The sequence below is a fragment of the Aotus nancymaae genome, unplaced genomic scaffold, assembly GCF_030222135.1.
Source record: "Aotus nancymaae isolate 86718 unplaced genomic scaffold, 86718_ANA_hifiasm-v0.15.2.pri h1tg000064l_0, whole genome shotgun sequence".
In the NCBI taxonomy this organism is placed as follows: Eukaryota; Metazoa; Chordata; class Mammalia; order Primates; family Aotidae; genus Aotus; species Aotus nancymaae.
In genome coordinates, this window is record NW_026988478.1 from 13,331,562 (window position 1) to 13,349,116 (window position 17,555).

The 17,555-nt window shown below is 40.2% G+C and overlaps 1 protein-coding gene across 1 annotated transcript in view; it reads left to right on the forward strand.

Moving 5' to 3' along the window:
- Positions 1-9,583, forward strand: part of PRDM6 (PR/SET domain 6) — a 118,805-nt gene extending 109,222 nt beyond the window's left edge. Inside the window, exon 8 of the mRNA XM_012448332.2 lies at positions 9,465-9,583. Coding sequence (XP_012303755.2) covers positions 9,465-9,579 — 115 coding nt within the window. The 3' untranslated portion in view covers positions 9,580-9,583. The remainder of the gene's footprint in view (positions 1-9,464) is intronic.
- Positions 9,584-17,555: the final 7,972 nt, after the last annotated feature.

Genomic DNA, 17,555 nt, shown 5'->3' on the forward strand with positions numbered 1-17,555 from the left:
GAACCCATCTGGGCCTGGGCTTTTTTTGGGTGGTAGGCTCTTAATTGCTGCCTCGACTTCAGACCTTGTTATTGGTCTATTCAGGGTTTCGACTTCTTCCTGGTTTAGGCTTGGCAGGAGGCAGCTGTCCAGGAATTTATCCATTTCCTCCAGGTTTTCTAATTTATGTGCATAGAGTTGTTTGTAATAATCTCTGATGATGGTTTGAATTTCTGTGGAATCTGTGGTGATATCCCCTTTGTCATTTTTTATTGCATCTATTTGGTTATTCTCTCTTTTCTTTTTTATTAGTCTGGCTAGTGGTCTGTCTATTTTGTTGATCTTTTCAAAAAACCAGCTCCTGGATTTATTGATTTTTTGAAGGGTTTTTCGTGTCTCTATCTCCTTCAATTCTGCTTTGATCTTAGTTATTTCTTGTCTTCTGCTAGGTTTTGAGTTTTTTTGATCTTGCTCCTCTAGCTCTTTCAATTTTGACGATAGGGTGTCAATTTTAGATCTCTCCTTTCTTCTCATGTGGGCACTTATTGCTATATATTTTCCTCTAGAGACTGCTTTAAATGTGTCCCAGAGATTCTGGCATGTGGTGTCTTCATTCTCGTTGGTTTCGAAGAACGTCTTTATTTCTGCCTTCATTTCATTGTTTATCCAGTCAACATTCAGGAGAAAGTTGTTCATTTTCCATGAGGCTGTGCGGTTCTGGGTTGGTTTCTGAATTCTGAGTTCTAACTTGATTGCACTGTGGTCTGAGAGACTGTTTGTTATGGTTTCCGTTCTTTTGCATTTGCTGAGGAGTGATTTACTTCCAATTATGTGGTCAATTTTAGAGTAGGTGTGATGTGGTGCTGAGAAGAATGTATATTCTGTGGATTTGGGGTGGAGAGTTCTGTAAATGTCTATTAGGTTTGCTTGTTCCAGGTCTGAGTTCAAGTCCTGGATATCCTTGTTAATTTTCTGTCTCGTTGATCTGTCTAATATTGACAGTGGTGTGTTGAAGTCTCCCACTATTATTGTGTGGGAGTCTAAGTCTCTTTGTAAGTCTTTAAGAACTTGCCTTATGTATCTGGGTGCTCCTGTATTAGGTGCATATATATTTAGGATCGTTAGCTCTTCTTGCTGCATTGATCCTTTTACCATTATGTAATGTCCTTCTTTGTCTCTTTTGATCTTTGTTGCTTTAAAGTCTATTTTATCAGAGATGAGAATTGCAACTCCTGCTTTTTTTTGCTCTCCATTTGCTTGGTAAATCTTCTTCCATCCCTTTATTTTGAGCCTTTGTGTATCCTTGCATGCGAGATGGGTTTCCTGGATACAGCACACTGATGGGTTTTGGCTTTTTATCCAATTTGCCAGTCTGTGTCTTTTGATTGGGGCATTTAGTCCATTTACATTTAGGGTTAATATTGTTATGTGTGAATTCAATCCTGTCATTTTGGTGCTAGGTGGCTGTTTTGCCCTTTGGTTGATGCAGATTCTTCATTGTGTTGATGCTCTTTACCTTTTCGTGTGTTTTTGGAGTGGCTGGTACTGGTTGTTCTTTTCTATGTGTAGTGCCTCCTTCAGGAGCTCTTGTAGAGCTGGTCTGGTGGTGATGAACTCTCTGAGTTCTTGCTTGTTCACAAAGGATTTTATTTTTCCTTCACTTATGAAGCTTAGTTTGGCTGGATACGAAATTCTGGGTTGAAAGTTCTTTTCCTTAAGGATGTTGAATATCGGCCCCCACTCTCTTCTGGCCTGTAGGGTTTCTGCTGAGAGATCTGTAGTGAGTCTGATGGGCTTCCCTTTGTGGGTAACCCGACCTTTCTCTCTGGCTGCCCTTAGTATTTTCTCCTTCATTTCAACCCTGGTGAATCTGATGATTATGTGTCTTGGGGTTGCTCTTCTAGAGGAGTATCTTTGTGGTGTTCTCTGTATTTCCTGGACTTGAATCTCGGCCTGCCTTGTTAGGTTGGGGAAGTTTTCCTGGATAATATCCTGAAGAGTATTTTCCAGCTTGGATGCATTCTCTTTGTCACATTCAGGTACACCTATCAAACGTAGATTAGGTCTTTTCACATAGTCCCATATTTCTTGTTGACTTTGTTCATTCCTTTTTACCCTGTTTTCTCTAATCTTGCCTTCTCGTTTTATTTCATTCAGTTGATCTTCGACCTCTGATATCCTTTCTTCTGCTTGGTCAATTCGGCTGTTGAAACTTGTGCATGCTTCACGAAGTTCTCGTGTTGTGTTTTTCAGCTCCATCAATTCGCTCATATTCCTCTCTAAGTTGTCCATTCTTGTTAGCATTTCGTCAAGTCTTTTTTCAAGGTTCTTAGTTTCTTTGCATTGGGTTAGAACATGTTCTTTTAGCTCACGGAAGTTTCTTATTATCCACTTTCTGAAAGCTGATTCTGTCATTTCATCACACTCATTCTCCGTCCAGTCTTGTTCCCTTGCTGGTGGGGAGTTGTGATCCCTTGTAGGAGGAGAAGTGTTCTGGTTTTGGGTGTTTTCATCCTTTTTGCGCTGGTTTCTTCCCATCTTTGTGGATTTTTCCACCTGCTGACTTTGTAGTTGTTGTCTTTCTGATTTTGGTAATTTTAAGTCTGCTGTGGCAGAACTCATAAACCCCCTGCTCTTCCCCCGAGGTGTTCTGTCCCAGGGAGTTACTGTTTTATGATGTTCCCCTGTGCGGTTGCTGTTTTCCCTGCCCACAAGGTGGCAGCCTAGTCACACTCAGGTTGCAGAGGCTTCGCTAAGCTGCTGTGGGCTCCACCCAGCTTCCGTGTGAACTTCTGGGTGTAGTTAGAACTGCTTCCGCTATGTTGGCCCGCCCCTGTAGTGACGGAGTCTCTGTAGTGGCGGATTGCCTTGGTACAGAACAGCAGGGTGCCTATGGAGAACGCCCCTCCTCCACAGAGCTGGACCGTCCCGGTTTCAGTTGTGTTTCAGGTCTTCTTGCTGGGTAAGAGGGGACACCGTCTCATCTGATCTGCCTCCGGAGCCGCTGCGTTGGCTAAAGCCGCGGCTCTGAGATTCGTGGCGCTGGCCTGGCTCCCCGTTTCAGCTCCCCTTGCTGGCTTATAGGGGACTCAGACTCTCTCACTTTATACAGTGAGCCGTTGCCTCAGGGTGCCGGCCCAGCGGCTGCGCCGTTCAAGCCAGCGGCGCCAGCGGCGCTGGCGACCCGTGTGGCTTCTCTGCGTGTGAATCTCCTGGTCTGTGGGCAGTAAAAATCAGTCTGGAAATACGGCGTCCACTCACCCTCTGTGCTTTCTCTCGGAGCTGCATTCCCGAGTTCCTCCTAAGCGGCCATCTTGGATCTCCACCCAACTTGTGAGTTTTTAGTGTATACTTTGGACTTTAGAATTACCATGTTGGTGAAAAAAGAAAAAACCAAATCCAGAGTACATTCACTATCTGAGGATTCAGGGAATGTGGAAAGAGATGGAATTGAATTCTAAGGGCTTTGGCAAGGTAATGGCATCTGAGCAAGACAGTGTGTTTCTACACATGGCACACTCATCCAAATGGTGGACATCTGAATCATGCAAGATGGTCTGTTCATCCACTTATTCACTTATTCATTCATTTACACAGTTATGTATGTGTTCATTCATTCAGCAGGTATTTGCCGAGTATGTACTTTCGTGCTAGGCACCCTGCTAGGTACAAGAGATACAAAGGTGAATGAGGCTTAGCTGCTCCTCCCCTCCTCCATCTTTGAAAACCTCACAGTCTAAAGGGAAGCCCAATTAATAAATGAATTATAGGATGAACAGTACAACAGTAAGACATGTATGTATGATGTTTCACAGTAACACAGAAATGGAGGAATCAATGCTATCTGGCAGAGATGGTGTTTCAGATATGTTTTGGAGGATAAATAGGAGCTTTCTAGACATATGGGTGGTAGGTGAAGGTAATTTCTGGCAGTTCAAACAGCACGTGGAAAGGTCTGAGCGTGTGAGTCAGCATGTGTGCTTGATCAATGGTCTCAGAGCAGTTTTTACAGTCTGTGTGATGAACTCTTTTCAGTTCAACCCTATTACAGCTCTCTTCACACATTTGCTCTACTGGCTTTTTCTGTTTGAGAAGGAGAATTAAAAGAGCATAGAGTTACCCCCTTATCTACCTTCTGTAGGACAAGATCAAGCAAGAGAGGAAATGATTCAGGTAGTAGGAGACTAATCCCGTTGCTCAGTCTCAGCCAAGAAGCCTTCCCAGAGCCTCATTACCCAGGATTTTCTGTCCAGACCTGCTGTCGTGGCGCACTGTTGTGCTCAGCCTGAGGCCAGGCTCAGCTCGGGAAACAGAGTCCTGTGGTCTGGGTCCTGCCTACCTCTCTGGCTGCCAGTGAAGAGAGAAACTCATCAAAGACAGTCATTTTCCCTCCTCTCCTCAAGAATTAGTTACTTTATTCAGCATTCTTAACTATTCTCCAACATGGTTTAATTTATAGTATTAATAATTAAAATAGTGATCATTTTTGTTGCTGTACATAGGCGGAGCTTGTTCACTGCATAAGAGCATCTGGCTAAGGGGGCAGGATGGGGTCTAAAATCCAGTCTACGCTATGCCAACCATGCTGTGCCCACTGAGGCTGCAGTAGCCCAAAGAGGGCATCTTTTTCTAATCCGCCCTAAGGGGCTGCATGGGCTACCACAGTCCTAGGAGTTCCCAATCACCAGTGCTTGTATCCTGCCTAGTGTACTTTGTCATCGCCCTCTGGCCTGAGTCCCGGAGGGTTCCCAGATTCTGGCTTCATCACTGCTCTTGAGGAGGGCGTTGGCAGTGAATGGCACATTGCCTGTGCCTTTGAGTAAGAGAGCTTTTCAAAAGCAGAGGTACAAGAGGGTTCAGGATCCTTCTGGCCCCTTATATTAGAAAGGGCAGCGAGACAAATACAGTGCCAAGAATCAGATTGATTTTTATCTTGTTGCTGTGTAAATAGATTTTAGTAATTAATTGAAGAGGTTTCAGGGTCAAAATGGGAAATAGATTTCTATTAATGTTAAGGTGTTACTTATGTGTAACCCTGTTGACTCCACTCAATTTTTTTCCTTTAACATCTGTTTTTGTCATGTTGCCAATAGAGTTGCCATTTTAACTTAATTTTAATTCATCAGATTAATATTTGAAGTGTTTTGATGATTGTATTTTTCTCATTCCGAAAATAAGTTTTGTAATCGTACTTACTTTCATCTGGAAAAAAAAAAAGAAACAACCAAGGTTGTTGGCTTAAATTCCATGTATATGTTTTAGTTCCTTCTGTTCCTCCTCTTATCTAGACAGCCACCTGCTGTAATTTTTTTTTAGATTTTTCAAATAGCTATTCCCAGGGGAGAGCTGAACGTATGCTTATTTTGAAAGTGCAAGATTTAAACATCTTCTAGGAAATGGCACGTTAAATCCTTTAGTGTATACGATCAGGTCTTTTAGAATTGATCTATCCTAAGGGAATTTTGGGAATCTTCCAAGCATAGCTCATGGATATTCATCCCATGGACATTTGTAAATATTATGAAGATATCCTTTTACAAGCTTATAAAACAAACATGCAAAAAAACCGTTTCTTCAAAGATTAGTTGATAAAATGGGTTTCTCTACAACAGTTAATTTTACTACTTCAATTAATGGGTATTGGCTTAAACAGTGTTTCAAAGAAGGAGAAGAATCTTGTAAAGGCACACAACTCTCAACTGTATGTCTTGGGCTCAGGAGGCCTTTACAGAATTCTCAGGGGTGAGCTGAGATTGAGCCTGCCACGTCAGAGAAAGCCCTTTCCAACTTCTAAAATCTTCTGCTGAGAAGTGGTTTTTGAAGGCATATCAAGATTACTGCAATCCAAAGAAGGCCGGAGAAGATTTGGCATGAAGAGGTCAGAGTTTCAATCCAGGCTTTGCCTCATATCTGATTGGCTGAAATTCCAAGGAAAGAATCCATTTCCCAAGTTCTGGGTAGATGATGGGCCTGTCAGCAGCCACCCTAGGCTGTAGACTTAGGATTTCTAAGACAAAGGAGCATGTATGAAAAATAAAAATCAGAGGATTATATGGAAGGTCTTGGCTTTCAGTTTGCTCTATGATACTGGAAGTCATGGAAAACAAGAGCAAAGCAAGATATCATTTAACAGCAATGGCCAAGCATTTTATTGCAGGCAGGCAGGCAGGAAAGAAGGAAGGAAGGAAGATAGTCGGCAATCTAATAATGATTATTTGCAGCAAGAAATCCTTCCTCCTTCTGCCTGAACAGTGTCTTGAGATTTCAGTGGGCTGCTCTGCTCTCCCTGAGAGGATTTGTGTGAGCTGCCTGATGCCTGGCTTTCTGAATCCAGGAAGCTGAGAACAGGCCAGGATTTTCCTTTGGAGGAGTTCTTTGTTATTGTCAGAAGCAGGGAGAATCATTCATTGCTATGTTCTTGCTGCATTAAAAAAAAATGGAGTTTTTAAAAAAAAATCAAAGGAAATTCTGAAGGACATCTGATATTTGAACAAGAACTGGCCAAAATTAAAGCAAATCCAGGAAGCAAATCAGTAAATATATATTGAACATATCACACATACAAAGCCCTGTGCAATTTGGTTCAATTCAAAAAGTATTTTGTGACATATCATAGAGGCACAGAAAACTTTTTGCAGGTTTTCTGTAGTAACAGAACTTTACATCCTTTGTCAAGCTCCTTGTACATATAATCCAGTCAACCATCATAGTAAGTAAAGAAGGCTCTCAAGCCTTAGAAATAATTAAGTCTAAGATGCTCACTATGGTATAATAGAAAGTTGAGGAGTTTCTTTTTGCTGAAATACTTGGTAGACTTTCCACTTCATCTTCCTGAGATGCTCCCCTCAAGGCTGTGACATTAGCACTTACACTAAGGGAAGGGACAATGAAGGCCCTGAGTGCAAGGGCGATTCTCCCTCATGATGCATTACCTGCATCTTTCTTTCCTTCTTATTCTGTTACATTGCATGAAGTCCAGACTTAGAGATGCCCCTGCCAGTCAGTCATCTGGGATTGTAATTCAGGGTTAGTTTAGATGCCAACCAAGTGAAGTCTGGCTCTGACTTCTGTCCTTGTGCTGATTAAACTATGAAAATATTTTGTAGAAGAGATTTCTCTAAAATGTAAGATGATGAACATAAAACTGAAGTCCTTCCCTTATTTAAAAAAAGTATTTTTATATCTAGCTCTTACTTCCTCAAATATATAAATTGTATTCTTGTCATTCCCAAACCACGTAGATATTATTTCTAGTAGCCTTCTTTCCTCAAGAAGGAGAAATCCCCGAGAAAAAATAAATTAAGGCAATTTCTACACATCTGCTTGTATTTTTAACTGACACTTGGTGCGCAGATGGCTCTAGAAATGATTTTTCTGGAATACTCTTCTTACAAACCCTATATATTGGACAAATTTTCTGACTGTTACAACAAATTGTTCCATGTGTGTAAATATCTGCAGTGCATTTAGGCAAACACTTGAGAAAAATGTAACTCTCCTCTTAATGTCTCCATCTAATCTGGATATTTGAATGTTATACACAGACATACACTTTTGCCTTATAGGAAGTACTAAACTGCCAACTCATGTATTCCTCATATTCTAATACACAAGATTAGAAATGCAAAACCATGACCCGGGCACATTTTCATTCCTCACAATTGTTCAAGCTATTCTACTCTCTTTGAAATTGATTCTAGAGCTTCAAGATAAAAAAAAAAGGAATATAATAATTTGAAAGTTTGTCAAGCAGTGAAAGGTAGTATATTTTGACACACTAATCCAGTAACTAATCAGTTTTCTAATAAACAATCAGCAGTTCGCTAACGTGTCATCAGCACTCCAGGAGCTCTGGAGAGGGGATGAGCTGCCCATGGACGTTAATGAATACACCAAAAATCATTAGGTGATCAATACTTCTGAGTTATTTTCATTGAGCTGATAGGTCTGATACATTAAAGCTGACATTATACATTTGTCAAGATCACAGTGCAGTTTTTAACAGTGGAACTGGCTGCTAAAAATATTCCCCGAAAGACAATCCAAGAAACACAACTTCTTCCCCTTGACACACTCCACTGGTACAGGAGCCCTGAAAAATCCAAATGCAAAGTCAAGCTCCTGCCTCCCAGTGTTCAAAAACATGCAAGAATTCCCAGAGTGGATGGTTGCGTCCTATTTTATAGGTACTTATTTCCATGACAGGGTACTCAATATAATATGCTGAAGAGGAGAAAGAGAGGAATGCCTAACAGTAACAGGGCTCGTGGCTTTCTTGTCTGTGTTAAGGCAGGGTTACTATTGTCATGGTGGCTTTTGCCACAGCTTTCATAGAGCAGAGGCTCACAAACTGGAGGTTGCATTATTTAAAAGTGAGACAATTATGTGTAGTTCTTCTTAAATACCTTTTCTTTCAAAGATTTGAGGAAAGGGCATTAGGGTTGGCTGAGATGCCTTCTGAGCTGTATTAGATGCTGGGCCAGTGCTCTAGGCAGCCCAGGTAAGTAAGGTAGTGATGGAGCAGTCACTGTCTGTGCCCAGCCAGCTGCCACAGTTCATCTGTGGGTGTGTGTCTATACAAACACAATCACAGACAATCAGCCAGGGACAACATCCACAGAAAAACAATAGGCTCCGATTAGATTCTGAGTGTGTGTTCTGCTTTTTGTAGATTGAGTAGCCACCAAGCTAGTCAGGGAAGGTTGTTTGGAAGATATGGACATGGGAGATAGGGAGGGACTCAGGGTCTCTAAATTACAGTCTTTGTTTGTTTATTTCTCCTTTAAGTTAAGAAGAGATAAATCTTGAAGTGTGACATTTTCTCCTCTTCAGACACACTGCCCTTAATTTTAGCCCATATGTATAATTCTTTCTCCTGTGCCACTGCAAACTCTAGTTTTATAAATTATTTTAACCCTAAGTTTGGTTGGGCTGTGACACTGTAACCAGCTTTTGCAAAAAAGCAGCCACCATGCCTACTGCCCCTCACAGTCACTGCAATCTAACGTATTGCTTCCTCTAGTTTCCAAATTCCAAGATGTTCACTCTTTGGCTGCTGTTCTAAAGGGAGTAGAATTCCTGATTGTAAATTAGCAGTAGGTGAAATTCTATTTGTCATCAATTTCTCTTTGGGGTTACAGAGCAGAAAACTGCAGACAAGCTGCTCCTTTGATGGCTCACTCCTAAAAATCTCTTTTTGTTCTTTATCTATTTGAACTGACAGTGATCAGAGCTGCAGCAGGACAGGGCTCTCTGGAGAAATCACCTTCCCCCTGCCTATTGACAGATCCCTCTGTTCTGCATCAGACGGGCTTTGTCCCATCAGAGGCATCCAGGCCTTGGAAGGAGCCACCAATTAAACCTCTTGAGCCGGTAAAATCTGAAGCCACTTTGGAGTGTCTGTTCTGATTAGGCAGGATGAGAGGAAGCCCATCACCCTGCAGGCCCCGCTCCCTGGTCTCAATTTTCTCTCTTGCCTCCACCAGGTGCGAGAGGTGTGAAAGGAGCTTCACGCAGGCCACCCAGCTGAGCCGACACCAGCGGATGCCCAATGAGTGCAAGCCAATAACCGAGAGCCCAGAATCAATTGAAGTGGATTAACTGATTGACTGGTTGGAATTAAACTGCAAGGAAAGTCATGATTAAATGTCACGGACACTTAAGCAAAACCAAAGATTTCCTCTGAGCAACTTTCAATCAGTCCCAGAAAACCAAAAGCAGTAATAAAATAAGTAAGATGTTAAGAGATATTGATCCTGGCATGGAAGTCAGACCAGGAAAGAGATTATTTATTTATGACTAGAGATGAGACGTATTTCGGTGGACAACTAACCTGGGATGGCTAACATTTCCAGTCCCACCGTGTATTTTGCTTTGTTTCTAAAAAGCTTTTTAAAAACTGTTATTTAATACCAAAGGGAGGAATCGTATGGGTTCTTCTGCCCACCATTGTGACTAAGAATGCACAGGGACTTGGTTCTCGTTGCACCTTTTTTTTTAGTAGCATGTTTCATGGGAACCCACTGTACAGCCCTTCCTTCTGCTATGTCGGCTTGGCCTGGCCTGACGCTGGCTGCCCCAGCAGGGACCTCGGAAGCAGAGCAAGAGCCTTCACGGAGTCAGTGCTACCTTCAGCCCCAGACGCATCCCATTTCCGTGTCTTCCATGCTCACTTTTCATGCACTTTTTACACGGTTTCTTCCAAACAGCCCGGTTTTGATGCAGGAGAGTCTGGAAAAGGAAGTACATGGTTTCAGTTTCAAAATTCAAAGGAAAAAGTTGAGGACTTATTTTGTCCTGTCAAGATTGCAAGAACATGTAAAGTGTATGGAGCTTCATAATACGTTATATTGTTCCGAAGCAGCTCGTTGAGAAAAGTTTGTTTTCAGTAACATTTTAGCTTAAAAAAAAAAGAAAACAAAAATAAAGTTCTTTGGTCTAAGGCTGGAGATAAGGTGTTAGGCTTCATGTAATTTTTTTAGTTGTTTCTGTGAAAGTGTTGATCATGTGAACAAAAATAGTGCCAAACCCCATTGTCAAGGCCCTTTTAGCAGTTTTATCTTTCTTCCTCATACGGATGAACCCCAAGAACCCCCTTTCCTCTCTCCTGAGTGTGGGGGGAGCATTTCTACAAATACAGGTGAAAATAGCCCAGACAAGGAGACTTTGAGAGGAGGAACCACGGAGAAGGTTGTGGTTAGAAGAGATAGCCCAGGAGCAGCTAATTTTATCAGTGGAATTACCTTTTCTTTTCTCGAGATTGATTAATTGAAAGAGAAAGAATTTTGTATACAATTTCACTATTCTTTGAGTGCTTGGAAGTGAGTTTAATTTCAACTAGCTTGTTGGTAGTTCAGCAGTGGTGCTCAATGAAATTGGGTCACATTTAATGAAATGATCTATGTTGGGAAAAACTGATAGCTCCCAGCAGCATCTCAGAGACTGTCTACCTCAATGGCCAGTTTAGATAAAAACTGTTCAGTTTTATCTAGAGTGTTTGATAACAACAATTTCTGTTTGTAAGTTGCATCATCACCTGATATCAGGACATAGTCTTTTAAGGAACTCCTTGTCTTTGAGCTTTCCCATTGTCTTCCCTCAATAAAAATGAGACACATAACTTAACTCACTATTAAAAGGCAAGGATACTGCATGGTTTAGTTTAATCTATTATTATGCCTCTGACTCTCAGAAAATCTCTCTTTCCTTTTAATTTTGCTTCTCTAGTCCTTAGCACCCCAGCTACCACGTTCTAAATGGAATTCAACAGAGCCTCATTAATTATAGTTATTTATATATGTATATATACGTATATACACATAACAATAATAATAATTTCTAGGACCCTGGGCCATAAAGAGAAATATGGCCAATTCTGACCTCTTTTGCCCAATCTCAAGCCATTCACCTAGAATTTTCCTCCAGTTCTTACTATCTCCTGGTCATGAAAGTAGTAAGGAATCTTTGCTGCCGTGTAACAGTAGCTGATTGAAACTATTCTCTCTGGTAGTTAGGAATGTGTTCTGGTTTTACAATTCCCTGCCCTAAGTGATGGAGGCGTTTATCAACAACGTGTGTCATCGGGAAGGGTGAATGAAATGTAGCCATAACCTGAAACCTGTAAGAAAAGGGCAGATCATTCTACCGATGAGTAAGCTGTTCCATTTATTAAGGTTGAAACATTTACTCAAACTTCTTGAAAATAATAGGGAATCACCTGTATGTTTCTAATATATTTTTTATTTGGTGTGAAAAACCAGCTCAGCCATTTGCCACATTGCACAGTTGAACACAATGTACCCACTCAGTTCTCATGAACTTCAGAACCGGGGAAGATGAGAATGCTTCCCTCCTCCCTTGATATCTGGCATGGGAAGGGTTTCCATAACAATGATCTCTCTTGCCACCCTGATGGCTTTGCTATCTGATCCCAAACTCCCACTGAATGTGGCAGTAACCTCTATGCCAAAACACTCTTCTAGCATTCTGCTCCATTTAAATCTATTTTAGTCCTCTATTATTAAGAGAAATTGTTGGAATATATATTCCATCAAATTTGGTTAGAAAATATTTTCTGCTAAACAAATAGAAAATTGGATACTTTAATTTTCCAGGCATGTGGGCACATTCACAATTTTTATATTGCTGTCCTATTGCCAGCTTCTAGCAGGCTAGCCTAGGCTGTCTGTCCACAAAGACAGGCTTACACCTGGACATCTACTGGGAACCCTGAAGCAGGTACTGAGATCATTTGGGTCCAAAATGATTTTAATCAAAGTGTGTGCTGGAGAAGAGGTTGCTCCTTGAAACTTCCTAACAATTGTTTTAGCCTTTTCTATTTAAAGTGGACACACAATCCCTCGGGATACAGCAAAAGGGTGGTAGAAATTGCAGTCATAAAGATTTGCTAGTTTTTCTTATTAGTAACTTCCTAATTAGTAGTGCTGTAAAGAGAATAAAAGCTCTGAGTCACTGAGGAAAGGATATTTAAGATGAGAAAGGTAGTCTGTCAGAGCTGAATCAGGGTTTGGCTCTTGAAGCACTCCTTCTTTACTCTTTTCTGTCAATGGAGACAGAATAATTTTTTTTTTCAGAATAAGACTTTATATCTTAGTGTATGCTCATTTATTTAGCAAAGAGTCTAAGTCAAAGGGTAATGCCAGGTAAAAGTCAAGGTGCAGCAGGATGAGAGGTGGAGTTGCAGACCTTTGCATTTCTAGAAAAATCTCAATATCCCAAGGCAAAGTTGTATTTTCCCCAAGATATGTGCATACATTTTTCTTAAATAAATTTTTCATTTTTGTTTTGTTTTTATCTTAAAAAATGACTCTTTTTTGGAGGAAATAGACTTCTAAAAAGTTATTGAATGGCTAATTAAAGCTATAAAACTTAATCTTGTATAATTTATATAATTTGATTCAGTTGGTACATTTTTTATCATGTTCATTCAAATGTAGCCTTCTTGGGAAACTATAACAGAAAAAGATCATGACATCATTTTATCCTCATAAGGCTCATAATTGAATTTGACCTTGTAAAGATTTCATTCTGGTCAAGGTATACAAAGATTTATACAAACATTTAGCAGTTCATCAATTTTTAAATCAAATGTTTGTTTCATTCATTTATTCAACAAGTATTTATTGAACTCTTGTTTTATATAAATACCCTATTTTAGGTGTTCACCATAAGCAGCATTATTTAAGCAACTGTTCATGATAAAATAATATTCTCTTCCTAAGTGGCTGCTGGTAACATAGGTATTTTAGTCCTTTAGACCATTGTCTCAGTGAAGTTAAAGATATTGTTCCAACTGGGAGAATCTGAGAGAGGTAAATTCATCTGAGACCAGAAGATAGCATATTGCAGAACAAGCTAAGATGCACAACTTGGTTGTCTTTGCTTAACTCACTGAGCTATTGGTTGTTAGCAGTATCAAGAGACCAGGATTAGAGCCTAGGTCTTGGATTGTTATGACCCCCTTTCAATGATAAGACAACAAGTCGGGGACAGGGCTGGAGCTGCTCAGGGAAGGAACTCAGAGACCCTGAATGGGTTGTAGGTGCCTCATTAATGATAACTGTTGGCAGTGTAGTCTCTGTCCCCAGTGTGCAAAAGTAACATCATTATTTGTTTTGTACTAATTTAAAATATAAGATGCAAGTATCTATTGAGTTGTTTAAAACGGGAAATATGGCACATCTCACAAAGTGGGGCATTTCCAGAACAGCGGGGTTAGTGGGTCACTCTGGGTGTACCCAGCAGCCTGTGTTTAGGAGCAAATTCATTGCTCTCATATTAACGCTACGCGTGCCTGCAGAAACCAGGCCAGGAATAACAAAGTAAATAATCACATTTCCCAAAAGGTTTGTTTATCTTTTTCTTTATTGATGTGAATTTAATTTTTATTACCCAGATCCTTTATCAGTTTCTGACATCAAATTCTGAAAGATATTGAGATATATACTTCTTTAAATGATAACAGTAAGTTTCAGTAATGTCATTGGCTTGTCAGTATCCTTTTAAGGTGAAGAGCTTTGGAAAATTTTACATGGTGATTAGATACCTGGGTGATTATCCAACCAAAGTTTAAGGTTCTCCCCTCACTAGCATTTATCTGAACTACCACAAAACAACAACGCAGGGTCCTAGGAAGGCACCTATTTCAGCTCTCCCCAAGACTACATTCTACAAATGCAAAGATCAGCTGTCAGGTACAACCGGCCAGACAGAAGCCAAACTGAAAAGAATATTGCTTTATCTGTGGAATCCTCACCACAGATGTTTAACCTGTATTCCATGGTTGTGTTTGACATTTAAAATCTTTATTTAGTTTCTTCTTTTAAATAATAAATGCCAGATGTTTCATCAGATCAATATGTAAACTGATGAATGTCAGAAAACAAGGTGAAGCCATGAAACATTTGAGTTGTCTTTCCTATAGACTGAATATGTTACTGCTGCACTTAGAATCTGTGGAGGAAATTTTAGTGGAAAAATAAGGACATTCTGAGCTTATTCCCCCAGATGTTGATGGGAATGATGACGATGATTATAACTTACAGTGTGCAATTACTGTCAGGCCTTGTTCTAATGCTTACTGTGGATTATCTCATTTAATCCTCAGTAACTCTATAACAAAGATATATCATTATCCCCTTCTCATAAATGCTGAACAGTTTTAGCTTTGTAGCTTCCTTAGGTTTTTTCCCCCGCCAAAGCCATAAACAGGCAATTGTTAAAAGGGGAAAATACTTCTCTATGGAAAGCTTTTTTTGAGAACAAGGGCTTTTAAAAATCAATAAACACAAGTGTAATTTATTTATAAAATATGTTTGTTGAAACAATGGTAAAATGCTGTTAAAATATGCATCATCATAGCTGCTGATTTTGTCATCCCCAAATCTCTGTTGCTGGACAGAACTTCAAATATTTCATTGCTGGCAGGCACTGTTTCTGTTTTTCTAAACAGGAGACTAAAATTCCACATTGAAAGAAAAAAACAATAACCCTCTCAAGTGTGATCTACATTAGGACAAATGGCAACAGGCAGGAAGGGCAGGTTGTGTTGGAGAGTGGCCAGAAGAGAACGAGGCTCTAACACCATCAACACATAAAAACACATCCTCAGTGGGGCTAAGTGAAATCTCGTTTTCTTTCTTTGTTCTGACTGAATGCTAAGTGAGTTACTTTTCAGGCATCAATGGAGTCATTATGCAGTTGTGTGCATTAGGAATATGGGCGTATGTGGTTAGCCTGTTGGTTTAAAGCAGTGAAGTAGAAAGACTGGAGTCATTTAGGTTTGGTTTGTCAAAGGCAGAAATACTGTAGTTACATGCATGAGGTACTCAAGAAACCAGTTCAAGTCTTGGGGCACAATCTAGATGAAATGGGAGGTTTGTTCAAAAAGTCAGTGAAGAAAATTTCTTCATGAACTGGCTTTATTACAAGGCGATTCGTTACCGTAGTATATTGAAACCACAATGTCTGCTGCTTCCTCTTCATCCAGATCGTGATTCTAATGGGGACATTTGTTTGCTGAAATGATAAATCTATTTTCCTCGTCAAACATGGTGGGCTCCTAGTTGATATTTCCTGTTTCCTGCCTTGAAAGACATCCTTGGTGGTGTCTTTCTCCCACTTTGGCACATCACTCTCAGCTGAAAACAGTCTGGATATAAACTTTAACAAGTTGGAGATCTATTCCTACAGCACAGCTCTTTCATGTTTAAAAACAACTGTGCCGTATCAGGTGATCGCCACATGTTAGGGAAAGCAGCCATTTTAGAGCAAAAGTCTGCCAACCCATGGTCCCTGCTGACCCACATGTGGGTATCATTGTCTAATGCTAACAAAATCAGCCCTTGTAGACTCACTTTCTCTGAACAATCTAGTATACTTCTCTAGTTTCTCCCAACCTGGAGAAAATGAAATAGCAAAAGCCAAAGGCAAAATTATTCTCCTTAGCAATTCTAAGTACTTCATGAAAAAGCATTCCCCTGGTTCCAATGCAGAGGCCAAGGTGGTGACTAAGGTATTAAGGAAAACTTTGGCTGAGATCAGCAAAATTATTTTGGAAACTTAATGTCCCAAGTTAATTATTTTATTATATCAAGGGGAAGGCATCAAGTTCTGTAGTACGCTAATAGAGGTGTGATATTTAGATGCTATTAGGACATTGTATAAATTTCTTTAATGTGGTTATTTTAAGTTTAGGGCTGTAAATGTTCCCTATTGGAATAGAAATATATCTCTCTTTAACTTTCCAAGTAAAATGGTTAGAGTGAATGCCCAATTTCACATCTGCCTTTCGGATTTTGGAAAGTTTAAACAAGTCAAGAGAATGAGAAGAAGCTTACTGTGGGTGATGAGGAGTGTGTAGTTCTTTGTAAGGGCCACTGGTATGACAAGAATGATTATCCTGCAGTAAGAATGGGTAAAACTTAATAAAGTTTTCTAACTTTATTAAACTCACATTATTTAACGGAAAAAAAAAACTGCGAAGGACCAATGAGATCTTGCATGCTGCTGTATTCTTGTGATAGAATCTACCAGGATTAAGTTGTATTTAAATGAAAAACAGGCACACATTTAGAAAGCATTGACCAAGAAATGTAAATATATTTGATTAATAAAACATTTTTATGATGACTCTATCTTCCCTTGGGTTCTGTCTTTCCAGTCCCACGGTCATTTTTCAAGCGCCATCTGTTTGATTCTAGTGTGCAGCTTAGTAGTAGGCAGTCAACAAACTCTTGCTGGGGAAGCATAAACTAGAAAATACACCTAGCTAGCAGGAAGGTTTTTAAAATTCAGCCCTGCGGTTTATTCGGATGCATTTAAGATTACTCTTTTCCTCACTCATGTGCTCACATGTTCATTTGCCCAACCAAGTTGGGTGCACAGCTTCTCAAGGAAACTGCACAGAGGCCCAGCCACAAGTCTATGGCAGGCTGGACTTGATATTTGACCTCTAACCCCATAAGCCTTGGAGCAGAGCAGAAAGAACTTGCCCTGAATGTGGCCTGGGGCTGTGATTCTTCCAAATTAAGTGATTAGGGACTCTCAGAAAGAAAGCCAAAGTCAGCTATTTGTCTCTTGTTCTGTTGGAAAACAAAATTCCACTTAGAAAAAATATGTGAACTTCTAGGCATAGCAAGAAGGACACTGACGCTGGAGTGGCTTGAAAGAGGTGGAGATTGCAGGAGGTAAGCTCAGAGAGACAAAGCGGGCTGGACCATATAGAGCCTTGAAGACCATTGTGAGAACTTGGCACTTTCTCTGAGTGAGCTGGGAAAAATCTCATTTTGAGCAGAGGCAGGATGTTGTCTGATCTAAAGTGATAATTTTTGCTGCTCTGCTGAGAATAGACTGTGGGAGAACACAGACTGAAGACAGGAGATGGTTAGGAGATTTCAACGTAGCCACGAGATGATGGTACCTTCCTCTAGGGCAGTAATAATGAAGGTGACAGGAAGTAGTCAAATTCTGGGCATAATTTGAAGATTGAACAGGATTTGCTGATGGGTTGCATGTTGGATATTAGATAAAGAGATAAATCAAGGATCACTGTAAGA